Here is an 18,925-nt window from a genome sequence, read left to right on the forward strand (position 1 = left end):
GAGGCATAGGTGTCTTCTTTTGGATGCCACCGCTGACAAACAGGGCAGGCAAAAGGGGGTGGGGGGAAAAGGAAGAGGACCTTTTTGAAGATAGACGAAGACATATAAAAATTTATCTACATATCCCTTCTGCCTTAGAAATGTTTGTCATTCTATTTTCCACTAAGTATACAGGAAACAAGATAGTGGACTAAATTCTTTCACCAACTGTTGGTAATTTTCTTTTAAGAACTGTTGAATAAGTACACTTTTAAAAATAGAATCAAAATTAATACAAACAGCTACCACTTCTTGAAATTTTGTATATGGTATGTTTTGCATACACGATTTCACTTACTGAGATAGATCCTCTCTTATACCTATTTTATGGATTAAAAAAAAAAAGCTTGAGACATGGGGAAGCTGAGATTTCAACTCAGGTCTTACACTAAAACTGGTGTTTAGGTCTTTCATGACTTTGGTAAAATGACAGGCCTAGACTCTTAATTCAGAGTTAAATAAAAGAGAGGAGACCAAGTTGCGACTAAGCAAGAGGAAGGTTAGGAGGTGAAGGAGAAGAGTGTAATGGGTGTATGGAGGAGCTGAAAGCCCATTGCCACTGGAAGGGTCTAAGAAAGAAAGTCTGAGGAATTCTCTTCACAAAGGGCTGAGATGTATCACTGACTTGGAAACACAACTTTCTGGCAATGTGTGACATATAATCCACACGCAAAATATGGAAATGCTGTTTTCCCTTCTTTTCCCTTCTCTTATTGGGACTGCCACAGGAATCAAGACATAATAATTGAAAAAAAGTGCCCAAGGTTGATACCAATGGCTTAGAGATATTTTTGTATCGTCCTTTTTAATCCCCTTCCAGTGGGGTTAGCCCTCAACATACTGGCAGTATTTCTTAATGTATTATACATAATAGGAGGCAGAAAAGGAGTTCTTAGTGCAAAAGGGTTTGCGGCTATAGTTCCTATTAAGTAGTAAGAATCAGTAAGTATCACTGAATGAAAGAGTAGCACAAAATTGTTCGTAAAAGAGAATCAGGCAAAAAATATGAAAATAGTCTCATCTTAAACAAGTCCAATAAACAGTGATCCACACCTTCCATTATTTCTTGACAATGTTCAAGACTTGAGTGGGAAAGTAAATGTGAAAATGCTTGGTAATATTTAAGTACATAATAAGCATAATTACTATTACTCATACTTTTAAAGAAAGCTGGTGTTTAAAAACTAAATCTTTCTGAATGTCAAATGAGTGTTACAGAATACTGCCTAAGAGGCTTTTTATTAAGCATGTATGTTTCCCTGAAGGAATTTTTGGATGCATCAAAGAAAACTGGATAATGAGGATATAAACAGAGACGCGTTTTTCAAAACCAACCATTCACATTATATACAAGACATTTTTGTAACTGATATTTCATTTACTTTGGGCCCCTGGGAGATTTATTTAGCAACAGAATATGAACAGTACTTACTAAGGATGTGTTGGTAGGTTAACAAAGAGAAAACTCGTGCTGTTCTACGTCCCATCTCATTCCAAATATCCTGACCCATTTAAGTCCCCACACATATTTGCATTAATCCTTCAGAAGCCTCATTCTTCTGCCACTTGACAACTTGCTTTAAATACGGCTTTCCCATATTTTCCACTTAAAAAAATGTGTTTAAAAATAAATTTGTTGTCAAGGGAAAGAACTCTGTGGGCCTCATCTCAAACCCCAAATTCAGAGACATCCAAAAATAAGTCCAAACCTAATGAGTTGACCGTCTGAGTAAAAAATGAATTCACTAGATCAAACAACTCTACTCTCTGCCTTATATTAATAACAAAAAGAATTTGTTACAAGCCATAGCATTAGAATGTAAAAACTGCCCTCCGTACACAGGTCCACGTCGAACCGTCTCCTATCCTCCCTTACCTGTAAATTGGGTCCATAAAGAAAGGAGTGGGTCTAGCGTGCTGCAAGGAACCGTCCGATGCGGGTCTTGGTTCAATATTGCTTCCTTTCTTTTCCCCAAACACGTGGTTTTTACGGGGCTCAGTCAGCTTCGTTCCACTGGCTCTACTCCTACTGCCCATACTTAGATCCAGGGGCTGGTCTTGGCTTGTGACAGGTGTTGCTGGAGGCTTGGAGGGTCCTGGAGTCAAGGGCTTCTCGTCCTTTCGCTTAGTGGTGAGATCAAAGGGAGACTCAGAGCTTCCCTTCTGCAGTTTCTTTACTTCGTTTGGTGATTGGGGTTCCATTTTCAAAGGTAACGATCTCAAGTCTCTATCAGGAAATGGGTACATTGATTGAGAGAATGCTGGAAAAAATGGGAGGGGAAACATGGAAGGGTAAGGTAAAGCTCCAACTTTTTTGTCTTGCAGCCCCACCAGTCCTGTTGAACCAAAGTATTTTTCAGCAATAGAAGCAATAGCCTTTATAGAATCATTCACAGCTCCTGACACCGCAGTTTGCTCCTCTAAAGATGGTGAGAAAATGGAATGATTGCTGTATTCTTTCTTATTATGTATTGAAGCCAGATTCTGAAGAGGGCTTACTTTGTCTTTGAACATTTTACCATTTTCTTTAAATTTCTCTTTATCACTTTCAATGTCACTTTCCAGATCAGAGCCCGAGGTTGTTTCCAGGTCACTGCCACTTGGCGTACTGACATCATCAAGGTCACTACTCTCTGACTGGTCACTGATTTTCTCAAGGGGCCTCTCTTCAGAGGACCTCTCGGGCTGGAGCTCCACTGGCTTATTGTCTCCTACAGGTGGGTGTTTAGATAGTGCTTTCAAAATATCCTGTGTAGCTGGCAGTATCTGAGGATGTGTCATGAGGGGACTTTGACTTTTGTTTGTCTGTTCAGTACTTGATAGTCCTTTAACAGGAGAGCTAGCAGGTATCAAAGGAGGCCTGTGGTACAAGCCGGAAGGAAACAGACCAGGGAAGCTAAAAGAAAATCCAGGAGCTGTTGGAAAGGTAAGACCAGCGGGATGCCTATTGGCACCAAAATAGTCAGCAAGGCCCGGGTTGGCATGACTCATATTAACCATGGACGTTTTATCCATAGCGGGGGTTCCAGGAAGTGAAATGCCTTGGCCAAAAAATCCACCTGCCGCAAAATGGTTCTTGCCCTCACAAAACCTCCTGTGTTTATTTAAGGAAGACGTAGTGCTGAACATTTGTCCACAGTCTTTGCACTTGATTTGGGTTCTGCAATCAGCATGCATGCGCTTATGACGACAAAGGTTTGAAAACTGAGTATAGGATTTATGGCAGACCTCACCTGTGTGCAAACAACAAAAAAGAATCTCAGGCTTTATGGCAATTGCTGCTGAATTTAGCAAGTATCACAATTGGTTTACCCAAAATTTCAATTAGGAAGCCAAGAAAAGTTGCTGGAGGTACCAATCTGGGTGCTCCAAACACAGATATCCCCATTTCACTAGATTCCAAAGCAAGGCGTCCAACCTGACAAATGTCTTGAGGCAGCACCAATACTTCATATAGAAATATTGTTGTCATCCCCATTGCATAATATTTTGCATCATATTTGTGTATTTAAATATTTATAGAAAAGCCCAATTCCAGCATGCATTGATTTCCCACCCAACGACTACCCTAACAGAATCGTAAAAATTTAAGTCTTAAGCACGACACATAACAGGAACCCCTTTAAATTTTTAGACCACTTTGAGAATTCTAAGTCGTAGCACCAAAACAAAATAAAACAGTCTTTTCCTCAACCGGCAACTTTACCTTTATTCCCTCTCCCCTTGGGGAAAAGCCTGTGACTGCTCTACCATTATTTAATTTGCATTATATCATACGCTCTCATCATTCACACATCAAAGCCACACAACAATGCACATTGTGTATTCCTGAGACATTTTTAACAATCATTTTCATGATTTGAGAAAGACTGACATAATTTACAATGGCTCTATTTTAAGCCTGTAAAGGAAACTAAATTGAATGTGGCCCATCCTGCATTGCTGGTTCCCATGAACTATGATCACGTCCTCTGACTTCCCCTCACACCAGTGGTTGTGCTAACCTTCCTGCATTTATGAAACCCCCGTCCTTGGGAAATATGTCCACTTGTTGTCATATCTTCGCCGGTTATCTCAGGGCTTGACTTCTATGGGGTTTAGCCAACTACGGTAAGCAGGGCAGCGAGCTCTGAATGCTCCAGTCCAGAAAGAACACAGCAGGGTGCGGCTGGGAAAGAACCCTCTTCGTGGAGCATTTGCCAAAAAAGTAGAACATCTTCCTCCTCACATATGTGAGAACAGATCTAAGTGTATTTTTGAGACCAAGCTTCGTACCCTTTAAGAACTCCTTTGCTAGGTAAGAATCCCCCTCCCTTCGCAGTTTGGCAGGATCGTTGCATCCATTTCCTAAGCATCACAAGTTTTTAATCTTACTTTAGTAGAGATGAATCCACTTTATGTGTGAGCTTACTGTAAACGATTCTGTGCACGTTTAATACATGCAGAAACATGACACACCTTGTCGGTAGTTACTGAAACAGATTTATATAAGAAATTAAATTGAAGACAAAATGCAACATTTATTGCTTTCATGTCATGATTGCCTATAAGCACAGAATGGTGGAGCTCCTAAGTTAAAGCAATAATAACTGAAAGAAAAAAACGCGAAGGAGATTTTATAGATGTTCAGTCATGCAAAACTCACCCAAAAGTTGGATTATCCCACACACCACCAAAGTACCAAGTGATCCCATAATATTTCTTTTACTACTAATGATTAAAATGCACTGCTACATATATCAGGGTGCTTAGTAATAGTAAAGGAGCTTTCAACTGTGGGATGATTCATAACATTATAGAGGCCGTAACATGCATTTTAATGGGAAGAGAAGATGTGAGTGATTTCTTTTCAAATCATCCTACTGGAATATATTGACCAGAGGCTGCTTTAAAGTATGTACTCTTTAAACATATATAATAAATATACACGCTATTTAAATTCTTTGATACACTAATTAAAACCATATGATGTAGAGGGTAGAAACATGAGGCTTTCACTGGTTACACTAATTCAGCTATGAGCGATAACAAGAAATAGTAAAGAAAATGTCGTTAGAATTATAAAAGTGCACTCATCGAGAAAGTAACACCTCTCCTCTGGGCATTAAAAGGCGTTGAGAAAATGTCTTGATGGGTCTTCAACCACGATATAAACTTTTGAAAGGTTTGCAATTTTTTGGCAAAGAAATATCGCTCTCTACACTTCTCTCTTAGAGCCGGATGGATTTAAGAAATCAAGACCCTCTCTATACCGGAGTAACAGAAGGTGCATTTGACTTTCCTGGTTGCACCCCTGTTACACAGATGAGCGAAGTCTGTGTCAGGTCTTAAGAACATAGAATCTGAGATGTTTCTCTAGGCAGGGGCTTTGTTTTTCTCACTTGAAGGTCTGGCCTGGCCCACCACAAACCACCAGGCCTCCAGGTAAACGGCTCAATTGATGTTGAAGTCTATACTCTACTGTAATTTTCTTGGTAATAAGGAATTAGCCAGCAGTTAACATTGCATTTTTCTACTTATTAAACAAATTAAGAGGTATTTTGAATATGTTCAGCCTATTAGAGCATGTGGTTTCTATTTGGGAAGGCTGGAGGTTTCTGTAAAGGCAGTGAGTAATTACCTTAGCGCTGGTGACTTTGGGCTCAAGCTTGGCGGTACACTGTAATAAGAGACAGTTGCCATAAACACACCAGTGGGGGTAAATCGTGGTGTGTGGCCTTCTGGTGAGAAACAGATATCAACTCTAGGTGAACCTCCTCCACTCCCAATCTCCACACCAAGTCTCCTCTTTTGTTCTGAAATTACATGGCTATTATTCATAATTACCCCATGGTTCTCTGTCAGATTTTATATTTGAAGAATGCCATCTGCTATTTAAATTTACCAATAATTACTGAAAATGCATTCATGGCAAATAGTTGCGCAAGCTGATTGGAAAGGGACACCCTATAGTGCTTTAAAATGAAACACTTGACTTCAACACAATTAAAATTCCAGATCCCAGAACCTTAGATGATAGGAATTTATATTTTCTAACTTTTGGTTTAAATAATAGAGTAAGCATTAAATGGGTGATCATAATTCGTTTGGCCTGTTTTTTTTTTTTTCCACCAAAACACAATAAATGTATCAAAGTCTGTTTCTGAGAAATCAGAAGTAAATGAGTTGTTTATGCCTGTAACACTTGCGAGTACATTTTTAAGGGCGTTACGACCTAGAGTCAGAAATGCCTTTATGAGACAAGAAGTCTACAATTTCTATTGTATACTTCATTTCCGGTGACTTTCAACAGAGCTGCCCCAGGGGGGACTAGAGCACCCTTTTGTTTAGCAGCTAGTCCTCTTCACTCCACCCAGGGAGCAGAAGAAATATGAGCAAAATAAGACCTTAGCGTAAGCTGGAAAGGGGGGAAAAATAAGCTCCCTTGGCGCGTGGAAGCACAAATGAAGGCTGTATCAAGGTAAAGGAGGAGGGTTAGTCTCTGGAATCTCCACGTCGGCACTAAAAAATATTTTTTGCCCATCAGGTCCTGTAGTAGTGTTTCATACACCTACTACAGACTATTGCATATTTGTCCGAAAAAAAATGTGTTATAAGGGTTCCCAAGTCAGAAGTTTTGCCAACTATGGAGTGTGCTTCAGTCAGTTCTATGCTCGTCTGAATCCAAAATCAGTCTTGAGGTTTGTAGCACAACTCAGTGAGTCACTGTGTTTGTATGCCCCGCTGAGCAATGGATCAAAAGAAGTCCAGAGTCATTGCCCAGAGGGACCGAAAACAACGGATTTTCCTTGTGAAACATTTCAGCACAATACAGGGAACAGGAGTGGGTGGACAGAAGCAGCAGCAAACGAGCACTGAGTTTGACTTTATGCGGGGTGTGTTACTAAAGTACGGGGACGTTCTAAGTAGGTGGTCAGATTCCACGTCCCCTGAACACACACTGCCGGTAAATTTGCTTTAGTGCCGTGAGTTATAGAAGCAGCATGTCCAGCACCAAAGTGAGAATGTTCTGCTTTTCAAGTAACTGAGAACTACCGGCCGGCAGCCTGTGATTAGTAACAATGCGTAGATTGAGGGGAATTTTGTTCCCCCCTTTCTCTCCCCTCACACACTCACACACTCACACACACTCACACACACACACACACAGAGTCATAAGCCTCCTTGCCAAGTGGGGTACTTCCAGGCCTTTCTGACCCAGAACAGGTTTCTACCACTTCTCTCATTTAGTGGCATCTGCCGTTTTCAGTGGGAGACAAATCCAGTTGTCTCTATTAATTCCTACAACCTGGGGAGGCTTCCCTTCCGTTATTTAATGACTTCTTTCTCTGCTCGTTTCGTCTAAAAGAAAACACTCCGGGTATTATAGACAAAATACCCTGGATCTGGGTGTAAAAGTTTTTCTTGTAACAGAAAATAGCCCTACTGGACTGGACCATAAATAGCTAAAACGGAGACCCTTCCATGGCCACATGGCCACTCTCCTGATCACAGTGCCTTTCGGACGAGAGAAGGATGCAGGAAGGAGGGCTGGAGTGTTAAAAACTTACAGATAAAGGGCTTCACACTGCTGTGGATGTGCTTGTGTTGTTTGAGGCCCGACGAAGTGGCAAACGTTTTGCCACACTCCGGGCACGCGTGGGCCCGGGCACCAACATGCTGAGAGCGGATGTGCCGCTGAAGGTTGCTAGGGTCCGTGAAAACCTGCTAGGAAATGAGTACTGATTAATCAAGAAACTTAATTCAAGGACACAATAAAGAAGACCAGGAATGACTCAAGAAGGAATTATGTTTATTTGTTTTGCTTTTGTTTATTTGTTCTCCCCAAAGACCAAAAGAAAGTTGTATTTCCAAAGCATGAGCTCCTCTAGGAGAGAGACTATAAATTATTCAGTTCTGTACCCTTAGCACAAAATGTCCATCAGTATCAGTTGAACAAAATAATTAATGGCATTAGACCATATTCAAGATCTTTTTGATCCCATTTAGAGTGATTAGAGTTGAATAATAAAAATGCCAGCCAAGACATGATTAAACCTCGCGTGCTATTTCCATCCTTTAAACCAAGACACATTGTGTACAAAATTGGGGGGGGGAGTTTTACTAAAGTATCTCAAATCTAGTCAAGGAGTTCCTCCAGGAGTTAAAGCTAACACTGTGTTTTAGCAAGTTACCATGAAGCTAAAACCATTCCTTTAAACATTGTACTAAAAAGAAAAGAAAAGAAAAAGTCACCCACACTTCTAGAAGCAAAACATCTCTAAAGATATTTTCCAGTGCCACAATTTCCACCGGCATGAAGAAAGATATTCAAATGATATGAAAAGTTTTGGAAACAGAAATCAACTTTAATGACATCAGGATATCTTTTGGTTAATTGAGAACCATGAAAATTAAATGATGTGAACTACTGTTTTCATATTTCGGAGTCATGGTCAAGGTGGGGTGCTTTCACTGCACCCTTATGCTATTGAGCAGTGGCCACTAAGGCACTACGCTTTTAATTAGAACCAAGTCATGATTTATGATGGGGACTTGGGTGGAAAAATCTGCAAATGTAGGAGTCTCCTATTCTTTCTGAATAGGCATTCAGAAACTTTATGTGACTTCCTCACAAATTGCTATTAAAAGAAATCAGTAAATGTGCATTGGATAAAATTTTCATTCTCCATAAGGCTATAAAACAACCCTTCACTGGCAAGCCAGTAGCGGAACCAGGAATTTACCAAGGATGTCTGACACCTAGTTCTGGAACTCACCATTAAGCCTCACTTCCTCCCTTACAAAAATAAAAGGATACCCACTAAGTGTTTTTATACACTGTACTAATGCCTTTTAGCATACAACACTCAGTCTACTTTTCTCAAGATATTTATAGTTTCCCCTCTCAAGGCTTGTTTTTATATATCATAGTAAGTGATGGATTAAGAGAGAGCAGGATGACAGAGAGAGGCCAAGTAGTCTACAAATTCACTGTACCTTGGCACAGTTTTCACATTCATAGTGCTTTCCACTGTCATGTGACATCTGGTGGCGAATTAGATTGGACTTCCAGTTAAATGCCTTGGGACACTGATCGCACTTGTATTCCCTCTCTTCAGTATGTGACAACATGTGTTTCTCCAGGCTGTTAAGAGAACAATTGATTTAATAAGACATGGTGACAAAGAACACATTCATAAACAGAATGTCATTTTATTAGTAATCAAACTGGCAATTAAAGAAAAAAGAAGGAAAAGTGGTTGAGGTGAGGAAGACGAAGGAGAAGAAACAGGCCTGCGACAGACAAAAGAAAATGTATTTCTCCTAGACTGTGTCTCACTCACACAGAGAAGTACTCCTGTTGTTAGAAACTAAATCTGATTTGGCTATCAGGGACTAGTTGCCAATTCAGGGGCACAGTAAACGACTAGTCATTTGTCCAGTTCTCGATTCACTACATCATTCTAAGAGCAACACATATTGCTCATACCCACTCAATTCAAACACATACACTCAAACAGAAGATCCTCAAAAATGCTTAAGAACATGAGGCAGGTATCCTATCCAAGGCCTATAACCTCTAGATTCAAAAAGGCATCGCCACATGGGAAAGTGAGCCGTGAGCTAACTATTCATCGAGGAACTTCCCAATATAACCCTAGGATGGCTGGATGGTCAGGCACATGAACCGATGAATGGATATGGATATACACAGATATGGAAGAGTACATATATATATAGTGCCTTTGAATTAGAGAGGAAAGAAAAGTGTATAATATTATAAGCAGATGCACTATTAAAGCCCCACAAAAGAAAAGCATAGTTAAAAGTTTCTCACAAGCATAATTTCTCTGGTTTAAAGCATAGAACATTTTTGCTTCTCAAACATCTCCCTCTTCTGAAACTTGTATATGAAATCTGCATGAATGTAATGAAAAGCAAATATTATAGATAATGGGTTGCTCTGATACTCCGATGTTTGTAATATATTTGTTAATTAAATACACACCTATAACCCATTGGAATACTACCCCCAAATAAAGTAACCAGAGCTCCTTGGAGAAAGCGCCTGTTTCAAATTTGAAGCCCAAGACACACAAGATGGGCCTTGAACATCTTGTTATGGCAAAATGCACGAAAGTTACAAATCATGTCAAAAGAATTAAGGTACCAACATGAAAAGACACCCACTGACCAGAGATGAGGAAATTTAAGCATCAACAAAAATAATAATCTCATCCTTTAACAGACAATATTCAAAATCACACAAGCAAAGCCTCACCAGTCACCCTTGGAAGATGCTGGGAAGCCAAATCATTATTCTGAAAGCTAGTAAACAAAGGGGGAAAACTCGCCCCCTTGCCTTGCTTTTCCTATATGAACTGTACTTCAGGGTGAGCAAATAAACAATGAGGGGAAGTTTCTCTGCATAGAATTAATACAGATAATAAATAATGAAAGAATGATAGAAGTAGAAAACATTCATTTTACAGCACATAAACAATTAATAAATCTAGGCAATCCATAAATAAATCTTGTGCCTCCTGAAGGAAATAAACCATAACATCAGTGAGATATTCTTTCCAAAACAATGAACCTAAATCTGATCAAGGCTTGGGATGTTTTACAGGAAGTAGAGAAGATGGAGAAAGATGTTAACACCAAGGGGACATGATCAGTAGAATCCAGACTGGAGGAAATGCTACAGGAAAAAGTAGTTTCTTCTATAAATAAATTTTAATGAGGAAGGGAGGGAAAGAGAGAGAGAAAGAAAGAAAGAGACTGACTTTGACTGGAGGAACTTACAAATTAAGAGAGACATAAGAGATATGCCTACTAACTGCATTGGTGGACCTTAGTTTGATCTTAATTCGAACAAAAAAAATTCTAAAAATAATGAGATAACTGGGGGAATTTGAACACTGATTTTATATTTGGTAATACTAAAGAATCATTATTTTTAAAGTGTGGTGTTGAAACTTGTGTTTTAAAGAGTCCGTTTTTTTTACAGATACATACTGAGCTCTTTATGAATAAAATGACATAATGTCCAGGATTTGTTTCAATAATCCGAATGAGTGTAGCTAAGACAAGACTGGCCTTGTATGATAATTACTGAAACTGAGTCTATGGGGGTTTATTACACCATCCTCTCTAGTTTTGTATATTTTGAAACTTTCCATACTAAAAAGATATTTTAAAAAAACAACTACCAAGCATGTAAGCACTCTTTCTCTCCCAAATTTTATTTTCCTGTGAGATGAATACTCCAAATTCAAGTATCGAGTAAGATGCCTGTGTGCCTAGAATACATCCAGTAGTTGTGTAGACTGTGTGCGTGGCAGTGTGTGTAAAAATAAATAAATAAGTGCCCTTTCTCATATCTTGATAAATCAGAAATATCTTTCCCATATTTCTTCTCTTCCTCAGCTTCCTCCCTACAACTCTATTCATATTGGCACATGAACTTACTTTTCCTGCCTCTGTGAGTCAGTCAACTTTGTAATGCTATTCTGTTTGAGCACAAACGGTGCTATCTCTGTGAACAAAAGGTACCAGGAGAGTACAGGAGTGTGGAGTCACAAGAACGGCCCTATCTTTATCTACAACATGTAATCCTCTGTTTTTACGCAAGTCGAAATGTTATTAAGAGAGTTAAGAGAGAGATACCATCGACTGCAGTTAACATTGAACTGAGTCAGGGACATCTTCCAATCATTGCACAGATTAATATTCTCCCTGTCATTCTCAGCCACCCAGGAAGGCAGGCCATTTTATGACATCTATCATACCCAATGTGTATGTCAAATCGTAAACTCTGAAAGCGAGTGGTAGAGACTGGCCTATACGTGGAGTCTTATTCCCATGTCCCAACTCCAAGGATATGATAGAGCTTCAAGAGTACAGTACATGGCATACGTGGGGGGGAAATAAATAGCACTGCAAAGGGAACTTTTCTTCCTTTCTCCTCTTTCTTTCTTTCTTTCTTTCTTTCTTTCTTTCTTTCTTTCTTTCTTTCTTTTTTTTTTTCTTCTACTCTAGCATAAAAGCCATATTCTTCCATGGAATTATCAGCTATCAGTTTATCAGTGATAGAAAGAATAAAAAGGCACGTGGTTCTTACAGAAGCAAATGTGCATTTCTTTCACAAGCACAGAAGCAATCCAGTCAGTCATTAGTGAGACTTCTCCACTTTTCATAGAAAAGCCTTCTGGGTTCTTTTCAACTTTTACATATCAAACTTTGTTCCTCACCCTTTTTTGCGTGGAGTAGTGGGGGAAGGGGGTATTTTTTTTTCTCAACATTTTACAGAAAGATACAGAACAGAGTAATTACCATGTCCAAAAAGGATTTCTCATTTGTTTAAAGTATAAAGAAACAATATAGGATTCGATAAAGTGGAAAATATTCCGGGAATGTAAGTTCTGCACATGGCTAAATTATATAACCGAAAATACCACTTAGACGGTCGACATCAGGCTGCATCGTGACATGCTAGATCATCTGGCTGAGCTCCTGAAAAGTAAGTTTTGAGGGTTCATCCGATACCAGATAATTAGGTTTCCTTATTGTTTTCCACTGAATGTTTGACTGAAGGAACCAAACTGACAGTTGCTTTTGGCGTTAAGTTGACTCAGGCTCAATCCTACAGCTAGTCAGAGTAAGAACCTCTCTCCACCTAAGTGTCTCTATACACTTCTAGGGGGAAGTAGGCATTACATTTTAGTATTTAGTCCACCAATTTTTGTTTTATGATGCTGTCCATTATTTCCGATAACAAAACTGAAGGAAATATACTTAATTTCTGGCATCAGAGATACTGCCTTACATATAAATACTTTCCTTACCCACTAGTATTTATTACTTGCATTCCGTTTTTTAAATTTGGTCACAGTTGTATTTCTGAGATATATTTATTTTTATTACAAATCTATTTTTTACCAAACATCTATAACAGATTTATTCTCTACATGGATTTATATTAAATATTAAAGGTGAGTTTAAAGGGCACTGGGAAAGCCCTTTTATTCCCCCTTTTCTCTCTAAATTTTCTGAATTTTCAAACCTAGAAATTCATTCTTTTGACTCAGTCTCCTCAAGGAGTGGGTTATACTTGACTCTTTTTTAGTTATTTATGCACTAAAATCAATGACTACTGTATGAAATCCTTTCCTGTAAGAAGCCTAGCCAGAAAAGAGGATGCAGGGAAATCAACAGAGAGAAAGAGGAGAGGAAAGAAGGGAAGGCACTAAGGAAAGAGAGGAAACAAAATGGTCAAGGGCAGTAGGTGGAGTGTCCAAGATAAACCATGGGTAATTCACACTCTTGAGTAAGGCCAGTTGATACACTACCATTCCCACTTCAATACAGTAATGCTCATTTGAAATTCTGATTCTAGGTTCCAAGGATCGTTTCTGGATTTAAAAGCAAAGAAATGAATGCAATCATTAAAACCTTTTGTGGGCCAAGGCAAAAACCACTAGGTAGAAACAAACAGAAAACCTATTAGCTGGTTATATACATCCCTGATCTTAAAGACTGTTCTGTAGCATAATCATCACTGTAGTTTTCCAAGGGCGGATTCCAGGGTTGTTGTTTTCTTTAACAGAAATTAAAAAAAAAAAAAAAAAAAGTTCTTGAATGAAGTTCAAAAGCCTACAAAAAATTAATATATTGCTGATACGTGATTTTTACTTTGTTAAAAATAAGTACTAAAGAATAATTTCATTTAGATCATGTTTACTTTTTCCCATTTTCTTCATTGGGCATGATTTTTTTATTCTTTCATATACGTGTGGTTTAGATAAATAGTTGAAATGAAATCCACAGGTGACAAGGATCTATCAAAAGATCATCGATCTTTCATTAAGTGTATACCAGAACCAATCCTTTTTTTTTTTAATCATCTAGATGTTTCTAGAGGCAGCTTTACTACTTGGCATATGATGACTTTAACTGGCATCAGTGTTGTTCCAGCACTCTTGATTCTTCCTTTAAGTCCTATTTTACGCTGCAACGTTAAGCTTTCAGTTGCCGATAACACCGCTTAAATAAACATAAACACATTATTTTCTGTCTAGCATCAAAATAACTAATTACAACTCCATTGTAAATGTTTTACAGATAAGAATTTCCAGTGAAAACTGATTTCTGAACATGTCGCTAACACACTTTGTCAGGCTCATTGCAGTTCCAAATTTCCCATCTGCATAAATTCTGAAAATTCAGCATACCGACTGCATACCAACAACACTTGACTGCAGAGGAAATAAACATGTTCCATAGTGCAACAAGCCATTTCTAACCTTTGCAAATCGGGGAAAACTTGGTCACATTCCTTACACTCCTGGATTGCATGTATGTCTCGGAGATCGTTTTCGCTTTCAAGTTTTTGTTGGAAGTCTTCTTCCACCATTGAAAATGCTGAGTGAGGGGTACTGCAGGGGAACTTCTGGTGATCTGCTAGCTCAGCCTTGGACTCAAAGAGCTGGTCACAGTCCTCGCAGCGATATTGCCGTTCTTCTGTGAAAATAATTCAGATGTTACCAGGCCTGGGCTGATCAGGAAGTGTCACCACAAACCAGCAAGCAGTTCTTATCGAATTATGGAAGACATAGTGGAAATGGTTTAGTCGTCATTTCCACCACTTCGATTTTACCCTGAATTAAAAATAATACCTGTAGAGAAGCCAGGATACCGTCCAGCAGTGTAATGTGGTTCCTGTGACTACAGTACAGCCTCCTCACCAGATAAAAGCTTTATGGCTTAAACCCTTCCAGGAGTTAATATTCACAGGATATTAAAGTCATAATGACCACTGACTGTGCATCATCTATTTCCTCAACCCTGTTCATGGGTACTGATATTTCTCAAGACCTGATCATGAGAAATTATATGTCCGATGTTTATCCCATTCTCAGATGAGGCTACTAAAGCTCAGAGAAGTTCAGTAACCAGTCAGGAATGATTATAGAGCCAAGGGGTTGTGCCAGGATCTGAACCCATCTTTGTCTCATACCCTTCTCACCGTGCCATGTTACCTGGAGGGCACGTGGGACACGGAAGCCCTATCTGAGTCATGCTTGTACCTGGTTAATAGCAGTAAACTTGGATGTTTCATTACATTCCTCATTACCACGTAATGGGACACAGGATGTTTTCAGTACCCTTTGAGGCTAATTTATGTTACCCTAGGGTCAGGGCTAATTGGCAGGGCCCTGTTAAACAGCAAACATATCATGAATTTGCACTCTGAATCAGTAAGATAAATAAATGGTCCTAGTGGGAACTAGCGATAACAAGGTTATAAAGTATCAGGTAGTGATCATATTGTTCCTACTCTTTCCATCTGAACTGCTTTTAGCCCACTCATGAGGCCACACTATGCACAGATCACACAGACACAATCACAGAAGTCTTGAAAACAGCTCACAGTGCTGCAAAGACACCCAGGACAACATGATACATAATCCCTGTTTTATAGAACTACAGGCAGGACCTACAGCCAGTTGTTCACTGACTGAATGTTTTTGTGGGAACATTTAGTCACCAACAAATGCTAGGCATTTTGCTAGGGAATGACTACATAAGGAACTCAAGGGGATACACATGTGAACAAATAGAGTGTGATGTATTTTATGACAGATGCATGCATAGGGCCTAAGGGAGCCCAGAGGAACGTGTCTAATCCATCTAATCTGAGGGAGCGAGGTTCAGAAAAGGCTTTGCAATGAGCAAGCATCAGCCAGGTGAAGTGGGATGAGGGAGGACGTTTCAGGCAGTGGGAACAGCGGGCACCAATGGTTAAAGGAAAGGAAGAGCATGGCAGCTTGTGGAAAGGCAAAGCCGTAGTAAAATAGGGCAGGCTGATAGGGCGCATGTAGGGAAGAAATGGGAAGTGAAATAAGAGAGGGTATCAGATCACTAGGGGCTTTTGGGGCCCGTGCCAAGACGGGAACAGAAAGCCACTGAAAGTTGGAAAGCCCGGCTATAGTGTAACAAGTTAAGCAGAAGTCAAATGGGATGCCACTGTTATAATCCACACCCAATACTGGTTTGATTTAAACTAAACCAATAACAGGGGGCCCAGTACGGTAAAGAAATCACTATGTAGATTTATACATGTGTCAAGTTTGGACTGTAGAGGGTTAAGGAAAAGCAGCATACTAAAATAAATCACCTCAGCTCTAAAGTCAGGTTTCTTGATGACATCTTCCAGGTAATGGAAACATTTCCTATACTCTGTCACACTATTCACATATTTAAGATCTACATTTAGGATGTGCCTGGGTGGCTCAGTTGGTTAAGTATCCAATTCTTGATTTTGGCTCAGGTCATGATCTCAGGGTCATGAGATTAAGCCCGGTGCTGGTTGTGGAGTCTGCTTGGGATTCTCTCTTTCTCCCCCTCTGCCCCCTCCCCCACACCCACTTGCTCTCGCTCTCACTCTCTCTCTCAAAATCATCATCATCATCATCATCATCATCATCATCATCATCTACATTTAGGATCTCACCAGCAGTCTGAACACAAACAGAAACTCCAGGCCACACGGATGGATGGAAAAGGCCTAGGATTTAGAGATAGCAAGATCTTGGTTTGAAAGCTGACTCTACCACTTTCTAGTCATGTGGTCTTGGCCAATTTACCTAGCTTTAGGTAGCCTCAGTTTTTCTATGTGTGTAATAGAAACGATTCCTTTCTTACAGGTTTGATCTATGTGTAAGACCAAGTGAGATGATAAATGGAGAGCATGCATCTGGTATACAGTAATGTGTGTGATGCTTGTGTTTTATTTTCTCTCTCCTAAGCAATCTGAAATCCTAGAAGTATAAAACACAAAGCACCACTTAAACACCATAAACATTACATATAGCATATATGGTATATATAGAGAGAGATGGATATGACATGATGAAAACAAAAGGCAACTGACGGATTCAAGAGCATTGTAAAGGCAGGTCATTTATGAATCGTAGCCCTAAAAGAAGAACAGTCACTTCTATTTAATTTTTTTAGAGTACCTATATTGCTAAACATATTTAGAATTTAGAATATTTAGAATATTTATATATCTAGAACCCTTAGAATATTTATATATCTAGAACATTTATGTTGCTAAAAATAATTGTTTGAAAACCTTTTTAGACCTAACATTCACCAATGAAAGTTGCCTTGCACTAGAGAAAACCCAGATTATGCTTCTTATCTTCGAAGCACTCTTAGCCGTCACAGACCCCATGGATCAGACGCCCTACTCAGGCTGAAACTCTACCCGGCTGGTTGAGAACACTGGGTCTCTAAGAAGAGAAGAATTGCCAAAAGGTTCCCAAAAATATAACTGCTGTAATCTACAAGAAGGCAGAATGCAGCCCAGCCAAAGGAAAACATGTTCAAGTGAAGAGCCAGCCAAGACGGGCAGGCTCCTTCGGAGGAGCTGCCGAAGCAGACACTGAGGTTCTTCTGTCACGGATGCCAGAAGGACGGGAGGGGGCTCGATCCCCACCTGTCAGCTCAGTTGGGGTGAGAAACCCTTCCCAGTGGTCCTTCCAACTAAAAAACACTCTAAAGACACCATTAGATTATTTTGAACCAAATTATGTTACATTAGGAGAGAGAAATAAGAAAGAGAAAGAAAAAGTACTCAATTTTCATCCCAATGATACAAATCAATACGGGTAGAATTTTCTCTTTATCTGTCTTGTACATACATAACTAGTAACTATAATTGTCTTGATTCCCCCCCCCTTCATTTGATTTAGAATAGGTCTCTGGCAAATAAAAACTTCTCTGGCTGTAAAATTTCCTCATGTGTACTTTTCTCCCAATCCCCATCCCCCCAAACCTTGCCCATATGGTCACGCTGGCTAGGGTTTTACTCACATTGATACACTTTTCCCAGTAAGAGAACATCAAATGGGAAGAAACAGCCACTAGATTTATGAAAGCCCAAACCGAGTTCTCTGAAATTACTTCTGTAGAGTGAAAGGATTCTCCCCATAGTCTAAGGGATTGACGAAAAATTTAACCATGTGATATCTCAGTCGAAATATTCAAAATTCCTTTGGCCTCCACTTTAGGGAAGACCTCTGCTGACTTGAGCTTCACAGTAACATCAGCCAGGCATCAAGCCAAGAAAAGAGCCAGTTACAAGAGAAAGAGTTTGTGAAAACTGACATTGAAGAGCCAGGAACACCGATACATGCCACATGCAACGGCCTCATGGGGATGCTGCATCCCAGCGACCGAGCGAGGGCAGGGAGGGTGGTGGCGTGAGCAGTACTAACCGTGGATATCCGGCGCCATAGTTTCATGGGGATAGTCTTCACTCTTCATGAACAGCAGGAGCTCCTCTCCTGGGGCAATGTCTGCTACTACTCTGTAAAATATCTGCACGCGACCAGAGATGGATGGGGTGGGAAGAGAGAAAGAAGTGAATGTTAAGAAAGGGCAAGATATCCACTAATATCTGTACGTCTTCTCAGACCTTAACATATGTCTTTTTATCAAAAGAAGTGTGACTTCTGGTGACAAATGGAAAGCTGTGACTCTCATGCCAGTACACAAACTCTTCCAAATCCTCCTTCACCAATCAAATCGTCTTCATACAAGGCTTTCTGTGTCACATATACCTTGTGTAATGTTTAGTGAAGAACTTTCCCTTCTTTGAATTCTTCACTCTAGTGAACCACCCAGGTATTCACAGAGCTGAATATGTCTGGCATTATCCAGCAGTGGCCTTGCAAAGGGCAGCAGGGGCACAATGACCAAGCTTAGCGTGTCCTCAAAAGCAGCCACCTTCTCAACAAGGTGTTTTTAAGGATGTGACATAAGGAACTGAGCTGTAGCGATTCTCCTGTCAAAGGAGAATCTTCTGTTTTTAAAAAGCTTAATCCCCCTCTCA

The 18,925-nt window shown here is 39.7% G+C and overlaps 1 protein-coding gene across 22 annotated transcripts in view; it reads right to left on the reverse strand.

The window, feature by feature from the left end:
* MECOM (MDS1 and EVI1 complex locus) overlaps window positions 1-18,925 on the reverse strand; it is a 542,755-nt gene that overhangs the window by 28,506 nt on the left and 495,324 nt on the right. For 9 of the 22 annotated variants that reach the window (XM_048215170.2, XM_026499010.4, XM_048215171.2 and 6 more), the window contains 5 exons: window positions 18,309-18,411; window positions 14,328-14,544; window positions 9,019-9,166; window positions 7,590-7,743; window positions 1,916-3,272 (listed from right to left, as the gene is read on the reverse strand). In XM_048215170.2, coding sequence (XP_048071127.1) covers window positions 1,916-3,272; window positions 7,590-7,743; window positions 9,019-9,166; window positions 14,328-14,544; window positions 18,309-18,411 — 1,979 coding nt within the window. Of the gene's footprint in view, window positions 1-1,915; window positions 3,273-7,589; window positions 7,747-9,018; window positions 9,167-14,327; window positions 14,545-18,308; window positions 18,412-18,925 lie in introns of all 22 variants that reach the window. The other 13 variants (XM_026499001.4, XM_026499018.4, XM_026499041.4 and 10 more) reach the window with 3 other exon arrangements.

This window comes from Ursus arctos, unplaced genomic scaffold, assembly GCF_023065955.2.
Source record: "Ursus arctos isolate Adak ecotype North America unplaced genomic scaffold, UrsArc2.0 scaffold_4, whole genome shotgun sequence".
NCBI lineage: Eukaryota > Metazoa > Chordata > Mammalia > Carnivora > Ursidae > Ursus > Ursus arctos.